We start from the raw sequence: 19,792 nt of genomic DNA on the forward strand, positions 1-19,792 counted from the left end.
AGTAGATACATGGATGGAAATATAAAACAATGAACAACGGTGCTCAAGGCAAAAGGTCAAATGTGTGCGCAGTTGATTGATAATCTCTTGTGTACCTCCATATATATATATATATATATATATATATATATATATATATATATATATATATATATATATATATATATATATATATATATATATATATAATTTTTTTATTTATTTTTTTACTTGCAAGGGCCTCCTGGAATACTCGGAATAGACACATTACTTCCTTGCACGTCACACCTGAACATCTTGTCGGTCTTTATTTTTTTGCACTTACAAACATTGCCCACTGGATGGCAGTGCGGCAGTGCATATCAAGACTACACTAGTGTCCAATGGAGTGTCTAATGGCCAACCGTGGCAATAAGCTTCATTTACAGTGGTACCTCTACTTACCAACGCCCCTTCATACGAAATTTTCAAGTTACCAAACTCCTCAACAGGAAAATATTGCCTCTTGCTACGAAAGAAGTTTCAGGATACGAAAGGTAAAACTACAGTATGGGCTGCTACTCGCAGCTCCCAGAGTTTCCTGAACGCAACATACTTACAGTTGCTCTGCCATTGGCTATTACTGGCATCTTCCTGGCATCCCATTGGCTAAAAGGGACCTGTACCGTATTTGACCATAGATACAGAATAGAATGTGTCTATGTAGCATCCTTGTCATTCGCCCCTTTGGCCATGAGGTGTTTTGATAGTTCATACATTTACTTATAACGGCCGACGAATTTGTGCAAAAAATCAAACAATTGGTGATTGATGAAGGCTACGTTGCACAGTAAGTTTTTAACTGCAACGAGACGGGCCTTTTTTGGAAAAAGATGCCTCGCCGTACCTTAAGTTTCCATCAAGTTTCGAAATATATTGAAAAGAATCACCCAGAAAATGTGTTTATGATTCGGGCGATCGCTCACTATGATGATGTTTGCCTTGGACATTTTCAAAGGATTGTTAAAAAAAAACAACCAAGGGCTCCAGCCAGGTGGAGGACGAGAACAGTCACTTGCCTTCGGGAGATGATGTGCGGCTTACATGATGTAAGCGTGAAGTGAGTGAGCGATAAAAATAATAACAATAATAAAAAAAATACAAATAAACAAGATTAATAAAGATAAATAAAGAAGATCACTGGATCAGTTCTTTACAAAACAAAAACACCAGGCAAAAACACAGAGAACATGAATCAAAGACGGCAAAAAAACGATGAGGACAGCAGTTAAAAAGGTAAATAACCATTTTTATTCTTTACTCTGTTCTTTGTTTTTTACATTATACACAACTCTCATTTATTGTGCAATAATCTTATTGTAACATGTATTTGTTACATGTTTTGATGCCATTTTATGTGTTAAAATTTATGTCTGAATTATGTCTGAATTTTGTGAGGCTTGGAACGGATTTGAGCATTTACATGGAAAATGCATCTCTACTTACAAAATTTCTACTTAAGAACTTTCTTCCAGAACCAATTAATTTCATAAGTAGAGATACCACTGTATATAGGAGACAATAACAGTTTAATAGCTGTCCACTGTAGTAATCACTATCCGTGAAAGGGGTAAAAGAAAAAAAAACAACACAGGAGCCCCACAAAGACAGGAAAAAAACGGAATATTTCTGGATCCTTGCATGTGACATACAGTGGCCATATCACTAAAAATGCCAAAATGTATTCCCTTTGTCATACCCATCTCTATGCATGATCACCACATACAGCTTATCACAATTTCTTGAGAATACAAACAAAAAGAAATCAATCATCACTCAAATGAAATAATTTACCAAGGCACAGTCATGGACGAGTTTTGTGCTTACTGCTTTTAATTTCAGAGTTCACCGTGATGGGTTGATTGATGGAGTGGATCCTGGCTTGGCTGGATGAAGACACCTTCCATAACCTGCCACCAGTTATGCTGGTTTGGTGAGGTCATGCCGTGTACTTCCCGTTGGCCTCGTATTGGGGGCCCATACTGCTCACCCGTTACACTCAGGAAAACATTGGTACCTACGTGTTTAAATCGCACAGCATCATTGCGCTCCCAGTGGACACCATCACATTGCACCGTCCAAACGTCCAGATCATCGCCCTCGCCATTCTCTCCGAATGCACTGACCTCCTGTAGATAGAGCAGGTAGGTATTTACAGTATACATGAGGAGGTTATCATGACCTACATCGAGATATACAATTGTGTCCATACTTTGGCCACGTATGACACACCTGATTATTAGATAAAGGGGAGCTGAAGTGGTGCGTGTGAAGGTTGCGGCCCGTCTTCATGTGTGTGAAGCGAATCGTCTGACCACACTTGATTGCCGTCCCACGTTGGCACGGATGGTTGGCCTTCCCTCGTATCTGCCAATAACTGTTGCCATCATCTGCGCTCTCAACTCCAGTGACAGACTGCTGTCCACTTCCTAACATGCACACACATGCACAACTCCAGTCATCATGAATTTACTCTAACTTCTCCCATGACTAATAACGCAACAGTTAAACTCCAGTCACACTAAGATTGCCCATGTCTCGACTTAGACTTGACTTTATTGATCCCTTTGGGATGGCTCCCTCTGGGAAACTTACATTTTCAGCAGCAATAAGAACAGACAATAAAATAAAACATAATTCAATCAATCAATAAATAAGGTTATTACACGAGAGATTGAATTAATGATAATAATAATAATAATAATAATAATTGCCCTGCGTTTGGCTGGCAACCAGTCCAGGGTGTCCCCCGCCTACTGCCCAGAGCCAGCTGAGATAGGCACCAGCACCCCCTGCGACCCTTGTGAGGAATAAGCGGTCAAGAAAATGGATGGATGGATGGAATAATAATAATAATAATAATAATAATAATTAAAATACAAAAATTAAAATTCAATCAATCAATCAATCAATAAGGTTATTACACTGGAGATTGAATTAAATAAATTAAATACAGTACAGTAAAGTGCCATATTTGTGAAGTAACAAGAGACAATTTTAAATTAAAAACCCGAAACATAAATATTGTCATGAATTCACGTATTCATGGAGGTTCAACAAATGGGTTTTATTAACAGACTCGGGAGGCAACAACTGTAGAACTCAGGGATATTACACTATCGTAAAGTGTGGCTACTGCCGTAAATAAGGGTGATACTCATTTCCAAGACCGCTAGTACCTCCTGGTGGAGATCCGTAGGATCAATGTTTTAAATCACACCACAAATATATAAACGGAAATGCATTTGATTTGAAATTATATAAAAATAATACACGTTATCATTCAAAAGATTGTACTTAAGGGGGTGGGGGTACCGTAGGATTGTATCCAGTAAGATTCATTCAAATCTGATATTAAATTGCAAAATAAAGGTTCTATTCGAGTTAAGTGCGGGCGGACAGGAGGAACGGTGTCATCAGCAACCTTCACCATGTGACAGTTAGGGTGTGAGGTCCTGTATACATTGATGTAAAGAAAGAATGGGCAACTGGTGGTCCATAAATTGTGGCCCCTTGATTAATTTGGGGATTTTATTTATTTATTATTATTTTTTGGGTGGGGTGAAGGGGTATTATAAACATGTTTCCTCTTCTACTACTACTACCACCACTACTACTACTCCTCCTCCTCCTACCACTATTCGGCACCCCATTTTTTTCATCCATCCATCCATCCATCCATCCATTTTCTTGACCGCTTATTCCTCACAAAGGTCGCAGGGGGCGCTAGAGCCTATCTCAGCTGGCTTTGGGCAGTAGGCAGGGTACACCCTGGACTGGTTGCCAGCCAATTGCAGGGCACACAGACACGAACAACCATCCACACTCACAAGCACACGTAGGGACAATTCGGAGCGCCCAATTAACCTGCCATGCATGTCTTTGGTATGTGGGAGGAGACCGGAGTACCCGGAATAGACCCACGCGGGCACGGGGAGAACATGCAAACTCCACGTAGGAAGGCCGGAGCCTGGACTCGAACCGGAGTCCTCAGAACTGGGAGGCGGACGTGCGAACCACTCAATCACCGTGCCGCCCCATTTTTTTCAATATTTATTTTCGTTTCGGGGGGAGAAAACCTTGAACCTTTCCTGCAAGCTGAATTCCCGCGGCATTTGTGAGTTCACAAACGCCCAAGAATCCATCTTGCTCCAAGGCCTCTAATTTTCGCTAGGGATGTAACGATATCCAAATATCACGATACGATATTATCACGATATGAAGTTCACGATACGATAATTAACATGATATTGTGGGGAGGTTGGCGATATTTAAAAAAGGTCACAATATTGTAAAAAAAAAACAAGCTCGTACTATAAAAAGAGCACAATATTGCGCTTTTGTACATTACAGCACTACATATAAACTACCTCCAGTCTCTAATAACGCTTAATATTGAGGCGCTTACTTATTAATGCACACTTACATGGACTTCCTCCACATATTGACTCGCCTTCACAAGCATATTATGACAATCATCTGACGATTAGCATAGATTTTAAACATAGAAGGGCCAAAACATCCTTAATGAAAATTAAACTGCACTAAAAAACTGACCACCAGAGGGTGCTAGAACTGCACAAATGGAAATCAACCTAACTTTTTTAACAGATGTGCTGCTTTTAATATTGTGACATTACGACGTTTGTGACAGTTTTACTCACGCGATACCACGATATTGCCGTTATTGTAACATCACTAGTAATAACATTTGATGTGACACATTGTGGAATCCGATTGAAAGACTTTTTTAACAGATGTGTAACTTTTTACTATCGTGAACATGACGACGAGGATATTGTGGCAGTTTTAATATCACGATATTGCCATTATCATTACATCCCTAATTTTTGCCAATCACAAAGCAATAGAGAAGTGGTTCTCAACCATGGCTCTCGAGTACCCCTATCCAGCCTGTTTTCCATGTCTCCTTCAGCCAACTCAGGTGAGGATCGTTATCAGGTGTCTTGCGGAGATCGCTGATTAGCTGATAGTTTGAAACACCTGTGTTGGGTGTTGGAGACATGGAAAACAGGCTGGATAGGGGTACTCAAGGACCATGGTTGAGAACCACTGCAATAGAGTGTTTTGGGGGGTTGGAAATGCGGAAACAAGAAGCAACTACAGCTGCGAGCAGCTATAAAGGGCCCTCGCAGTCCGTGCCACGTTGGGGTACTTGCACGTTGGGGGACTGGCACGTTGGGGTACTGTCACATTGGAAGCAGAATTTCTTTGAAAATGGCATGATAAACCTTTACATGTGGATTATCTTTGCAAGGTGTGATGAATGTTTTAAGCTCAATGGGTTTTGGTGAACGTTAAGAGCTGCAAAAAGTAGCACCCATTTTTATTTTTAGGCAATAAGTTTGCCGTTTGGTATTTTTTGGAAAAATATATGTACCCATCATCGCTCGTACTCATTGCACAATGTTGCTTTTATTGTCCATAGAGGCTATCAAAATTAAATCAAATTAAATAAAAAAGAATGCATGTTTGGATAGGTCTGATGCCAGTGAACATTTTGAGTGGTGGAAACTAAAAGAATATTCATAAATGACTTAGTTATCACACTTAGAATGAGTTTACAATTTTTGTAAAAATACCGTAAGTGGGTTTTTTTTTTTTCACGCCTCAAGGGCTAGGTGGCGCTGCATATACCTTCAGGCCTTGACTATAAACTTTTTTGGGATTTTTTGGAGCATGTACCGGGGAGTTATTAAGCATATCCTTTTTCATTGCGAAACACAAATTTTAATGCCCCGCCCTCATCATATAGTATTCCGAAAAGTCAAGATTTTTCCGCCTGTCGTTGGCTCAGGTCTTGACATGGTCCAGGTCAAGTCTGAAGTCAGTCGGATGAAACATGTAGGAGAAGTGGGCAAAAGTATGCCCCCTGTAAATGTGCAAAAATCGTCAAAAATGGGACATTAAAAAATTCGTAGCTCACTTCCTGTTCATTTTAGCATACAGGTCCAAGAGACTTTTTTGTAGGTCTTGGGCTCCCCCATACACCTAAAAATTTCCAAAGATCTTGTTTAAACGTACAACCGGGGCTGCTTCGTAAAAAATTTCTAGGGGGCGCTATTGAGTCATTTTTGTAAAAATAGCACAATACATGATAAAATATTACTCATTTTACCAGGCCAGATGTGTGTGCCAAGTTTCATGAGTTTCTGTGCATGTTTAGACCCTCAAAATCGCCGTTGTTTTCTTGGCGAACAGTGCTTCGCCACGCCCACAGCGTTTCGCGAAAACTCACAAACTTCGTGTTGTGACATCATGAAGGCCGAAACCCTCTTCTGAGCAAATATGAGGTTGGTCCAGTTAACGTGTTTGGAGAAAAATGTACAAGAAAATTCATAAGAAAAAAAATTGCCACTAGGTGGCGCTATCAGTAAGATGAAATATAAGTTCGTAGATGTCTTAAGGGCTGGACTCTCATCAAATGTGTGAAATTTTGAAAAGATAGGATCATCTCGGTCAAGTTCATGCAGCTTTTATTGTCACGAAAAATCTTCAGACTTTGCGGCACCGTAGCGGCCACGCCCTTTGGCGAAAAGTTACAATATTCGGTGGGGGGCATGATCAACTTCTTAAGGCTTTTCTGACCAATTTTCAACTGGATCCCTTCAACGAGCTCAGCACAGTAGCTAAAAACGTAAAGTATGACATTTATTGTTACCACTAGGTGGCGCTATATGTATAGCTGAATTTTATCATATAGATGTTTTCAGGCCGTGACTATTACGTTGCCTGAGAAGTTTGAGATTTTTTGGAGCTTGAACATGGGAGTTATTAAGCATTTGCTCTTTCTGGACAAATGAAATTTTAAAGGCAATATTTGATGCCCCGCCCCCGTCATATAGTATTTCGAAAAGGCAAGATTTTTTGCCCAGTTGTTCTCTCAGGTCTTGAGATGATAAATGCCAAGTTTAAAGCAGTCGCTGCTCGGGCCCTAACTAGAGCTGCGAGCAGCTATAAAGGGCCCTCGCAGCCCGGGCCATGTTGGGGTACTTGCACGTTGGGGTACTCACACATTGGGGTACTGGCACATTAGGAGCAAAATTTCTTTGAACATGGCATGATAAACCTTTACATGTGGGTTTTTTTTTTGCCAGGTGTGATGTGTGTGTCAAGCTCAATAGGTTTTGGTGATTGTTAAGAGCTGCAAAAATCAGCGTCTTTTTTTTTTTTTTGGGAATTAGTTGACCTGATTGGTATTTTTTGTAAAAGCATATATACCCATCATCGCTCGTACTCATTGCACGATGTTGCTTTTATTGTCCATAGAGGCTATCAAAAATAAATAAAACAAAATAAAAAAGTACATATGTTTGGATCGGTTTGATACCAGTGAAAATCTTGAGTAGTGGAAAGTAAAAGAATATTCATAAATGACTTATTTATAATACTTATAATGAGTTCACAAATTTTGTACAAAATACCGTAAGTGTTTTTTGTTTTTTTTATGCCTCAAGGACTAGGTGGCGCTGTATTAAAAACTGAATTTTGTCATAGAGATTCCTTCAGGCCTTGACTAGAAATATACATGTCAAGTTTGGGATTTTTTTGAAGCATGTACCGGGGAGTTATTCAGCATATCCTTCATTCACGATACTGCTTTTAATATCCATCGAGGTTATCAAAAATAAATAAAACTAAATAAAAAATACACATGTTTGGATAGGTCTGATGCCAGTGAACATTTTGAGTGGTGGAAAGTAAAAGAATATTCATAAATGACTGATTTATCACACTGAGAATGAGTTTACAATTTTGGTAAAAATACCGTAAGTGGGGTATTTTTTTTTTCTGCCTCAAGGGCGAGGTGGCGCTGCATATATAACTGAATGTTGTCATAGAGATAGCTTCAGGCCTTGACGATAAACATACATGTCAAGTTTGGGATTTTTTGGAGCATGTACCGGGGAGTTATCAAGCATATCCTTTTTCATTGCGAAACGTGTTTACAATTTTTGTAAAAATACCGTAAGTGGGGTATTTTTTTTTCATGCCTCAAGGGCTAGGTGGCGCTGCATATATAACTGAATGTTGTCATAGAGATACCTTCAGGCCTTGACGATAAACATACATGTCAAGTTTGGGATTTTTTGGAGCATGTACCTGGGAGTTATTAAGCATATCCTTCATTCACGATATTGCTTTTAAAGTCCATAGAGGCTATCAAAAATCAATAAAATTAAATAAAAAAATATGTATGTTTGGTTAGGTCTGATGCCAGTGAACATTTTGAGTGGTGGAAATTAAAAGAATATTCATAAATGACTTAGTTATCACACTTAGAATGAATTTACAATTTTTGTAAAAATACCGTAAGTGGGGTATTATTTTTTTTATGCCTCAAGGGCTAGGTGGCGCTACATATATAACTGAATGTTGTCATAGAGATAGCTTCAGGCCTTGACGATAAACATACATGTCAAGTTTGGGATTGTTTGGAGCATGTACCGGGGAGTTATTAAGCATATCCTTTTTCAGTGCGAAACACAAATTTTGATGCCCCGCCCTCATCATATAGTATTTTGAAAAGTCAAGATTTTTCCCCCTGTCGTTGGCTCAGGTCTTGACATGGTCCAGGTCAAGTCTTAACTCAGTCGGATGAAACGTGTAGGAGAAGTGGGCAAAAGTATGCCCCCTGTAAATGTGCAAAAATCGACAAAAATGGGACATTCAGAAATCCGTAGCTCACTTCCTGTTCATTTTAGCATATGGGTCCAAGAGACTTTTTTGCAGGTCTTGGGCTCCCTCATACACCTAAAAATATTCGTCGTTCTTGCTTAAACGTACAACTGGGGCTGCTTCATTAAAAATTTCTAGGGGGCGCTATTGAGTCTTTTTTTCAAAAATAGCACAATCAACAATAAAATATTGCTCATTTTACCAGGCCAGATGTATGTGCCAAGTTTCATGAGTTTCTGTGCATGTTTATACCCTCAAAACTGGCGTTGTTTTCTTGGCGAACAACGCTTAGCCACGCCCACAACAATTCGCGAAAACTCACACCCTTCATGTTGTGACATCATGAAGGCCGAAACCCTCATCTGAGCAAATATGAGGTAGGTCCAGTTAACGTGTTTGGAGAAAAATGTAGAAGAAAATTCGTAAGAAAAAAAATTGCCACTAGGTGGCGCTATCAGTAAGATGAAATATAAGTTCATAGATGTCTTTAGGGCTGGACTCTCATCAAATGTGTGAAATTTTGAGAAGATAGGATCATTTGGGTCAAGTTCATGCAGCTTTTATTGTCACGAAAAATCTTCACACTTTGCGTTACCGTAGCGGCCACGCCCTTTAGCGAAAAGTTACAATATTCGGTGTGGGGCATGATCAACATCTTAAGGCTTTTCTAAACAATTTTCAACTGGATCCCTTCAACGAGCTCGGCACAGTAGCTAAAAACGTAAAGTATGACATTTATTGTTACCACTAGGTGGCGCTATATGTATAACTGAATTTTATCATATAGATGTTTTCAGGCCGTGACTATTACATTGCCTGAGAAGTTTGAGATTTTTTGGAGCTTGAACATGGGAGTTATTAAGCATTTGCTCTTTCTGGACAAATGAAATTTTAAAGGCAATATTTGATGCCCCGCCCCCGTCATATAGTATTTCGAAAGGGCAAGATGTTTTGCCCAGTTGTTCTCTCAGGTCTTGAGATGATAAATGCCAAGTTTGAAGTCAATTGGATGAAAAATGTTTGCAGAGGGGGAAAAAGCATGACCACAGTGAATGTGCCAAAATAGGCCAAACGGCACCTCTTCGCCTTGGTACCAAAACGTGCGTGAAAATAGCATAAGCCAGGGGCCGATCGGCCATCCACGGCAGCGCGTACCTTATGAGGTGCCGTTGCGGCCGCCGGGACCGGGAAGGCGCGTGCAGAGGCCAAGACCTCGTGGCTGTGACGCTGGGTGGCCAGGAAAAAGCGGTCAGCTTCCTCCGCCAGAGCACGTGGCTCGGAGATGGTAGTGTTCGCTAGCGCCGTAGCTCTGGCCGCCGTGGAGCTCCCGAGCGCGGCCCCGACGTGGTAGTAGCGCGTGGAATCGTCCGTAATTCCCCGGATGGCAAACTGAGCTTCAGCTTGTACAAACCACGTCGCCGCAGCCGACTCCCAAAACTCCGGTAACCTGAGACCAGCGGAGTTCGCCATGTCGCTCAATTCGATCAAATTCTCAGCCTCGGAAACGTCAACGAGGCGGATGTCGGGGTCACCAATGTAGCGAGCAGTGACCGGAGTCGGAGGCAGAGTGTTGAATTTATTATTTATATTATGCCTCAAGGACTAGGTGGCGCTGTATTTATAACTGAATGTTGTCATAGAGATACCTTCAGGCCTTGATTATAAGCAGACATGTCAAGTGTGGGATTTTTTTTGGAGCATGTACCGTGGAGTTATTATGCATATCCTTCATTCACGATATTGCTTTTAATGTCCACAGAGGCTATCAAAAATAAATAAAAATATATATATGTTTGGATAAGTCTGATGCCAGTGAACATTTTGAGTGGTGGAAACTAAAAGAATATTCATAAATGACTTAGTTATCACACTTAGAATGAGTTTACATTTTTTGTACAAAATACCGTATGTGGGGTATTTTTTTTTATGCCTCAAGGGCTAGGTGACGCTGCATATATAACTGAATGATGTCATAGAGATAGCTTCAGGCCTTGACCATAAACATACATGTCAAGTTTGGGATTTTTTGGAGCATGTACCGGGGAGTTATTAAGCATATCCTTTTTCAGTGCTAAACACAAATTTTGATGCCCCGCCTTCATCATATAGTATTTCGAAAAGTCAAGATTTTTCCCCCTGTCGTTGGCTCAGGTCTTGACATGGTCCAGGTCAAGTCTTAACTCAGTCGGATGAAACGTGTAGGAGAAGTGGGCAAAAGTATGCCCCCTGTAAATGTGCAAAAATCGACAAAAATGGGACATTCAGAAATCCGTAGCTCACTTCCTGTTCATTTTAGCATATGGGTCCAAGAGACTTTTTTGCAGGTCTTGGGCTCCCTCATACACCTAAAAATATTCGTCGTTCTTGCTTAAACGTACAACTGGGGCTGCTTCATTAAAAATTTCTAGGGGGCGCTATTGAGTCTTTTTTTCAAAAATAGCACAATCAACAATAAAATATTGCTCATTTTACCAGGCCAGATGTATGTGCCAAGTTTCATGAGTTTCTGTGCATGTTTATACCCTCAAAACTGGCGTTGTTTTCTTGGCGAACAACGCTTAGCCACGCCCACAACAATTCGCGAAAACTCACAAACTTCATGTTGTGACATCATGAAGGCCGAAACCCTCATCTGAGCAAATATGAGGTAGGTCCAGTTAACGTGTTTGGAGAAAAATGTAGAAGAAAATTCGTAAGAAAAAAAATTGCCACTAGGTGGCGCTATCAGTAAGATGAAATATAAGTTCATAGATGTCTTTAGGGCTGGACTCTCATCAAATGTGTGAAATTTTGAGAAGATAGGATCATTTGGGTCAAGTTCATGCAGCTTTTATTGTCACGAAAAATCTTCACACTTTGCGTTACCGTAGCGGCCACGCCCTTTAGCGAAAAGTTACAATATTCGGTGTGGGGCATGATCAACATCTTAAGGCTTTTCTAAACAATTTTCAACTGGATCCCTTCAACGAGCTCGGCACAGTAGCTAAAAACGTAAAGTATGACATTTATTGTTACCACTAGGTGGCGCTATATGTATAACTGAATTTTATCATATAGATGTTTTCAGGCCGTGACTATTACGTTGCCTGAGAAGTTTGAGATTTTTTGGAGCTTGAACATGGGAGTTATTAAGCATTTGCTCTTTCTGGACAAATGAAATTTTAAAGGCAATATTTGATGCCCCGCCCCCGTCATATAGTATTTCGAAAGGGCAAGATGTTTTGCCCAGTTGTTCTCTCAGGTCTTGAGATGATAAATGCCAAGTTTGAAGTCAATTGGATGAAAAATGTTTGCAGAGGGGGAAAAAGCATGACCACAGTGAATGTGCCAAAATAGGCCAAACGGCACCTCTTCGCCTTGGTACCAAAACGTGCGTGAAAATAGCATAAGCCAGGGGCCGATCGGCCATCCACGGCAGCGCGTACCTTATGAGGTGCCGTTGCGGCCGCCGGGACCGGGAAGGCGCGTGCAGAGGCCAAGACCTCGTGGCTGTGACGCTGGGTGGCCAGGAAAAAGCGGTCAGCTTCCTCCGCCAGAGCACGTGGCTCGGAGATGGTAGTGTTCGCTAGCGCCGTAGCTCTGGCCGCCGTGGAGCTCCCGAGCGCGGCCCCGACGTGGTAGTAGCGCGTGGAATCGTCCGTAATTCCCCGGATGGCAAACTGAGCTTCAGCTTGTACAAACCACGTCGCCGCAGCCGACTCCCAAAACTCCGGTAACCTGAGACCAGCGGAGTTCGCCATGTCGCTCAATTCGATCAAATTCTCAGCCTCGGAAACGTCAACGAGGCGGATGTCGGGGTCACCAATGTAGCGAGCAGTGACCGGAGTCGGAGGCAGAGTGTTGAATTTATTATTTATATTATGCCTCAAGGACTAGGTGGCGCTGTATTTATAACTGAATGTTGTCATAGAGATACCTTCAGGCCTTGATTATAAGCAGACATGTCAAGTGTGGGATTTTTTTTGGAGCATGTACCGTGGAGTTATTATGCATATCCTTCATTCACGATATTGCTTTTAATGTCCACAGAGGCTATCAAAAATAAATAAAAATATATATATGTTTGGATAAGTCTGATGCCAGTGAACATTTTGAGTGGTGGAAACTAAAAGAATATTCATAAATGACTTAGTTATCACACTTAGAATGAGTTTACATTTTTTGTACAAAATACCGTATGTGGGGTATTTTTTTTTATGCCTCAAGGGCTAGGTGACGCTGCATATATAACTGAATGATGTCATAGAGATAGCTTCAGGCCTTGACCATAAACATACATGTCAAGTTTGGGATTTTTTGGAGCATGTACCGGGGAGTTATTAAGCATATCCTTTTTCAGTGCTAAACACAAATTTTGATGCCCCGCCTTCATCATATAGTATTTCGAAAAGTCAAGATTTTTCCCCCTGTCGTTGGCTCAGGTCTTGACATGGTCCAGGTCAAGTCTTAACTCAGTCAGATGAAACGTGTAGGAGAAGTGGGCAAAAGTCTGCCCCCTGTGAATGTGCAAAAATCGTCAAAAATGGGACATTCAAAAATTCGTAGCTCACGTCCTGTTCATTTTAGCATATGGGTCCAAGAGACTTTTTTGTAGGTCTTGGGCTCCCTCATACACCTACAAATTTTCGTAGATCTTGCGTAAACGTACAACCGGGGCTGCTTCATTAAAAATTCCTAGGGGGAGCTATTGAGTCATTTTTGTAAAAATAGCACAATCAACAATAAAATATTGTTCATTTTACCAGGCCAGATGTGTGTGCCAAGTTTCATGAGTTTCTGCGCATGTTTAGACCCTCAAAACTGGCGTTGTTTTCTTGGCGAACAGTGCTTAGCCACGCCCACAGTGATTCGCAAAAACTCACAAACTTCGTGTTGTGACATCATGAAGGCTGAATCCCTCATCTGAGCAAATATGAGGTAGGTCCAGTTAACGTGTTTGGAGAAAAACGTAGAAGAAAATTCGTAAGAAAAAAAATTGCCACTAGGTGGCGCTATCAGTAAGATGAAATATAAGTTCATAGATGTCTTTAGGGCTGGACTCTCATCAAATGTGTGAAATTTTGAGAAGATAGGATCATCTCGGTCAAGTTAATGCAGCTTTTATTGTCACGAAAAATCTTTAGACTTTGCGGCACCGTAGCGGCCACGCCCTTTGGCGAAAAGTTACAATATTCGGTGTGGGGCATGATCAACATCTTAAGGCTTTTCTGACCAATTTTCAACTGGATCCCTTCAACGAGCTCAGCGCAGTAGCTAAAAACGTAAAGTATGACATTTATTGTTACCACTAGGTGGCGCTATATGTATAACTGAATTTTATCATATAGATGTTTTCAGGCCGTGACTATTACATTGCCTGAGAAGTTTGAGATTTTTTGGAGCTTGAACATGGGAGTTATTAAGCATTTGCTCTTTCTGGACAAATGAAATTTTAAAGGCAATATTTGATGCCCCGCCCCCATCATATAGTATTTCGAAAAGGCAAGACTTTTTGCCCAGTTGTTCTCTCACGTCTTGAGATGATAAATGCCAAGTTTGAAGTTAATTGGATGAAAAATGTTTGCAGAGGGGGAAAAAGCATGACCACAGTGAATGTGCCAAAATAGGCCAAAATTGGACATAAAAAAATTCATAGCTCATTTCCTGTACATTTTAGCTACATGGTCCGAATAGACTTTTTTTTTTTTGTGCGTCTCGGGGTGCTACACGTGCCTGCCAATTTTCGTTGCTCTAGCTCAAATGTGCCGGGCTTGGTTTTTATTTGTCTACGCTAGGGGGACGCTATAGACTAACGTTGTTATGACAATGTCAGAATATCAAATTTTTCGCCGGGCCTGAGGAGTGTGCAAAGTTCGGTGAGTTTTCGTGAATGTTTAGGTACCCAAAATCGCGTTCGTTTGCGGAGAATGAAGAAGAAGAAGAATTTTTACAAAAACAATAGGGACCTCGCAGCGGTCGCTGCTCGGGCCCTAATAATAATAATAATAATAATAATGTTTACAAAAACAATAGGGACCTCGCAGCGGTCGCTGCTCGGGCCCTAATAATAATAATAATAATAACTAGAGCTGCGAGCAGCTATAAAGGGCCCTCGCAGTCCGTGCCACGTTGGGGTACTTGCACGTTGGGGGACTGGCACGTTGGGGTACTGTCACATTGGAAGCAGAATTTCTTTGAAAATGGCATGATAAACCTTTACATGTGGATTTTCTTTGCTAGGTGTGATGAATGTTTCAAGCTCAACGTTAAGAGCTGCAAAAATTAGCACCCATTTTTATTTTTAGGCAATAAGTTTGCTGTTTGGTATTTTTTGGAAAAATATATGTACCCATCATCGCTCGTACTCATTGCACAATGTTGTTTTTATTGTCCATAGAGGCTATCAAAATTTAATCAAATTAAATAAAAAAGAATGCATGTTTGGATAGGTCTGATGCCAGTGAACATTTTGAGTGGTGGAAACTAAAAGAATATTCATAAATGACTTAGTTATCACACTTAGAATGAGTTTACAATTTTTGTAAAAATACCGTAAGTGGGGTATTTTTTTTTTCACGCCTCAAGTGCTAGGTGGCGCTGCATATATAACTGAATATTGTCATAGAGATACCTTCAGGCCTTGACTATAAACATACATGTCAAGTTTGGGAATTTTTGGAGCATGTACCAGGGTTAAGCATATCCTTTCTCATTGCGAAACACAAATTTTAATGCCCCGCCCTCATCATATAGTATTCCGAAAAGTCAAGATTTTTCCGCCTGTCGTTGGCTCAGGTCTTGACATGGTCCAGATCAAGTCTGAAGTCAGTCGGATGAAATGTGTAGGAGAAGTTTGGCACATTCACTGTGGTCATGCTTTTTCCCCCTCTGCAAACATTTTTCATCCAATTGACATCAAACTTGGCATTTATCATCTCAAGACCTGAGAGAACAACTGGGCAAAAAGTCTTGCCTTTTCGAAATACTATATGATGGGGGCGGGGAATCAAATATATAATATATAAATATTGCTTTATAGCTGCTCGCAGCTCTAGTTATTATTATTCTTCTTCTCCGTAAACGATCGCATTTTTGAGGACCTAAACATTCACGAAAACTCACCAAACTTTGCACACTCCTCAGGCCCGGCAAAAAATTCGATATTATGAAGTCGTCATAACAGCGCGACTCTATAGCGCCCCCTAGCGTAGAAAAATAACAATCAAGCCCGGCACGTTTGAGCGAGAGCAACGAAAATTGGCAGGCACGTGTAGCACCCCGAGACGCACAAAAAAAGTCTATTGGGACCATGTAGCTAAAATGTACAGGAAGTGAGCTATGAATTTTTTAATGTCTAATTTTGGCCTATTTTGGCACATTCACTGTGGTCATGCTTTTTCCCCCTTTGCAAACATTTTTCATCCAATTGACTTCAAACTTGGCATTTATCATCTCAAGACCTGAGAGAACAACTGGGCAAAACATCTTGCCTTTTCGAAATACTATATGACGGGGGCGGGGCATCAAATATTGCCTTTAAAATTTCATTTGTCCAGAAAGAGCAAATGCTTAATAACTCCCATGTTCAAGCTCCAAAAAATCTCAAACTTCTCAGGCAACGTAATAGTCACGGCCTGAAAACATCTATATGATCAAATTCAGTTATACATATAGCGCCACCTAGTGGTAACAATAAATGTCATACTTTACATTTTTAGCTACTGCGCTGAGCTCGTTGAAGGGATCCAGTTGAAAATTGGTCAGAAAAGCCTTAAGACAGGGGTGTCAAACTCATGTTAGCTCAGGGGCCGCATGAAGGAAAATATACTACCAAGTGGGCCGCATCGGTAAAATAACGGTATATAACTTAAAAACGTTATACGTTAACGTCAATTATATGCAGATTTTCGCTATTTGTGTACCAGTCCTAAATTACAGAGCTCAACTGTAATCATATTGTTCCAAAAAAATAATACAATTGCAAATGGAACGCGGCAACACTCCTAGACGTGTTAAATCTACCTGTATTGCATATATATTGTTCCCAGAATGCATTGCGTGGCGCAGTTAATGACGTTATAAGGACGCTAATCCTTATCATATCTATTTGTGTTACCAGTAATTGAATTTGTGTCGTATTTAACACGTTTTTCGGTCTATGATTAAAATAATAATAAACAAACCATAACTTTAAGTTGTGTGTAAAATAATGACATCCAGGACAACAAGTTGCATTGCTCATCTGAGGACTGCTTGTGAAGTTACAAATTTTCTGTATGTTGATTGTGGCTGACTGATTAATTAGACATTACAATTTTTTTTTTTTTACTTTTTTTTTTTTTAATAAAATCGTCGCGTGGGCCGGATTAAACCACTTTGCGGGCCTGATCCGGCCCGCGGGCCTTATGTTTGACACCCCTGCCTTAAGATGTTGATTATGCCCCACACCGAATATTGTAACTTTTCGCCAAAGGGCGTGGCCGCTACGGTGCCGCAAAGTCTGAAGATTTTTCGTGACAATAAAAGCAGCATTAACTTGACCGAGATGATCCTATCTTCTCAAAATTTCACATATTTGATGAGAGTCCAGCCTTAAAGACATCTACGAACTTCTATTTCATCTTACTGATAGCGCCACCTAGTGGCAATTTTTTTTCTTACGAATTTTCTTCTACGTTTTTTTCCAAACACGTTAACTGGACCTACCTCATATTGGCTCAGATGAGGGTTTCGGCCTTCATGATGTCACAACATGAAGTTTGTGAGTTTTCGCGAATCGCTGTGGGCGTGGCTAAGCACTGTTCGCCAAGAAAACAACGCCAGTTTTGAGGGTCTAAACATGCGCAGAAACTCATGAAACTTGGCACACACATCTGGCCTGGTAAAATGAACAATATTTTATTGTTGATTGTGCTATTTTTACAAAAATGACTCAATAGCTCCCCCTAGGAATTTTTAATGAAGCAGCCCCGGTTGTACGTTTACGCAAGATCTACGACAATTTTTAGGTGCATGAGGGAGCCAAAGACCTACAAAAAAAGTCTCTTGGACCCATATGCTAAAATAAACAGGAACTGAGCTACGAATTTTTGAATGTCCCATTTTTGACGATTTTTGCACATTTACAGGGGGCATACTTTTGCCCACTTCTCCTACACGTTTCATCCGACTGACTTCAGACTTGACCTGGACCATGTCAAGACCTGAGCCAACGACAGGCGGAAAAATCTTGACTTTTCGGAATACTATATGATGAGGGCGGGGCATCAAAATTTGTGTTTCGCAATGAAAAAGGATATGCATAATAACTCCCCGGTACATGCTCCAAAAAATCCCAAACTTGACATGTATGTTTATCGTCAAGGCCTGAAGGTATCTCTATGACAACATTCAGTTATATATGCAGCGCCACCTAGCCCTTGAGGCATGAAAAAAAAATACCCCACTTACGGTATTTTTACAAAAATTGTAAACTCATTCTCAGTGTGATAACTAAGTCATTTATGAATATTCTTTTACTTTCCACCACTCAAAATGTTCACTGGCATCAGACCGATCCAAACGTATGTATTTTTTATTTATTTTTATTTATTTTTGATAGTCTCTATGGACGTTAAAAAAAAAGTATCGTGAATTAAGGATATGCTTTATAACTCCCCGGTAAATGCTTAAAAAAAATCCCAAACTTGACATGTATATTTATAGTCAAGGCCTGAAGGTATCTCTATGACAAAATTCTGTTATAAATACAGCGCCACCTAGTCCTTGATGCATAAAAAAAAAAAAAAAAAACACTTACGGTATTTTGTACAAAATTTGTGAACTTATTGTAAGTATTATTACTAAGTCATTTATGAATATTCTTTTACTTTCCACTACTCAAGATGTTCACTGGTATCAGACCGATCCAAACATGTACTTTTTTATTTTGTTTTATTTATTTTTGATAGCCTCTATGGACAATAAAAGCAACATCGTGCAATGAGTACGAGTGATGATGGGTATATATACTTTTGCAAAAAATACCAATCAGGTCAACTCATTCCCAAAAAATAAAAAAAGACGCAGATTTTTGCAGATCTTAACAATCACCAAAACCCATTGAGCTTGACACACACATCACACCTGGCAAAAAAAATCCACATTTAAAGGTTTATCATGCCATGTTAAAAGAAATTTTACTCCAAATGTGCCAGTACCCCAATGTGCAAGTACCCCAACGTGCAAGTACCCCAACGTGGCCCGGGCTGCGAGGGCCCTTTATAGCTGCTCGCAGCTCTAGTTATTATTATTATTATTATTATTCTCCGCAAACAATCTCATTTTTGAGAACCTAAATATTTACGAAAACTCACCAAACTTTGCACACTCTTCAGGCCCGGCGAAAAATTTGATATTCTGCCGTTGTAATAACTATGCGACTCTATAGCGCCCCCTAGTGTAAAAAAATAAAAACCAAGCCTGGCACGTTTGACCTAGAGCTACGAAAATTGGCAGGCACGTGAAGCACCCTGAGATGCACAAAAAAAAAAAGTCTATTGGGACCATGTAGCTAAAATGTACAGAAAGTTAGCTATGAATTTTTTTATGTCCAATTTTGGCCGATTTTGGCACATTCACTGTGGTCATGCTTTTTCCCCCTTTGCAAACATTCTTCATCCAGTTGACTTCAAACTTGGCATTTATCATCTCAAGACCTGAGAGAACAACTGGGCAAAACATCTTGCCTTTTCGAAATACTACATGACGGGGGCGGGGCATCAAATATTGCCTTTAAAATTTCATTTTTCCAGAAAGACAAAATGCTTAATAACTCCCATGTTCAAGTTCCAAAAAATCTCAAACTTCTCAGGCAACGTAGTAGTCACGGCCTGAAAACATATATACGATAATATTCAGTTATACATATAGCGCCACCTAGTGGTAACAATAAATTTCATACTTTACATTTTTAGCTATTGTGCCAAGCTCGTTGAAGGGATCCAATTAAAAATTGGTCAGAAAAGTCTTAACATGTTGATCATGCCCCACACCGAATATTGTAACTTTTCGCCAAAGGGTGTGGCCATTACGGTGCCGCAAAGTCTGAAGATTT

General features: G+C 40.2%; 1 protein-coding gene across 1 annotated transcript in view; it reads right to left on the reverse strand.

The window, feature by feature from the left end:
- Positions 1-1,246: 1,246 nt before the first annotated feature.
- Positions 1,247-19,792, reverse strand: part of sdf2l1 (stromal cell-derived factor 2-like 1) — a 28,695-nt gene continuing 10,149 nt past the window's right edge. Inside the window, exons 2-3 of the mRNA XM_077523010.1 lie at positions 2,251-2,447; positions 1,247-2,147 (exon numbers count right to left, since the gene is read on the reverse strand). Coding sequence (XP_077379136.1) covers positions 1,857-2,147; positions 2,251-2,447 — 488 coding nt within the window. The 3' untranslated portion in view covers positions 1,247-1,856. The remainder of the gene's footprint in view (positions 2,148-2,250; positions 2,448-19,792) is intronic.

Source organism: Festucalex cinctus, chromosome 5, assembly GCF_051991245.1.
Source record: "Festucalex cinctus isolate MCC-2025b chromosome 5, RoL_Fcin_1.0, whole genome shotgun sequence".
Lineage (NCBI taxonomy): Eukaryota > Metazoa > Chordata > Actinopteri > Syngnathiformes > Syngnathidae > Festucalex > Festucalex cinctus.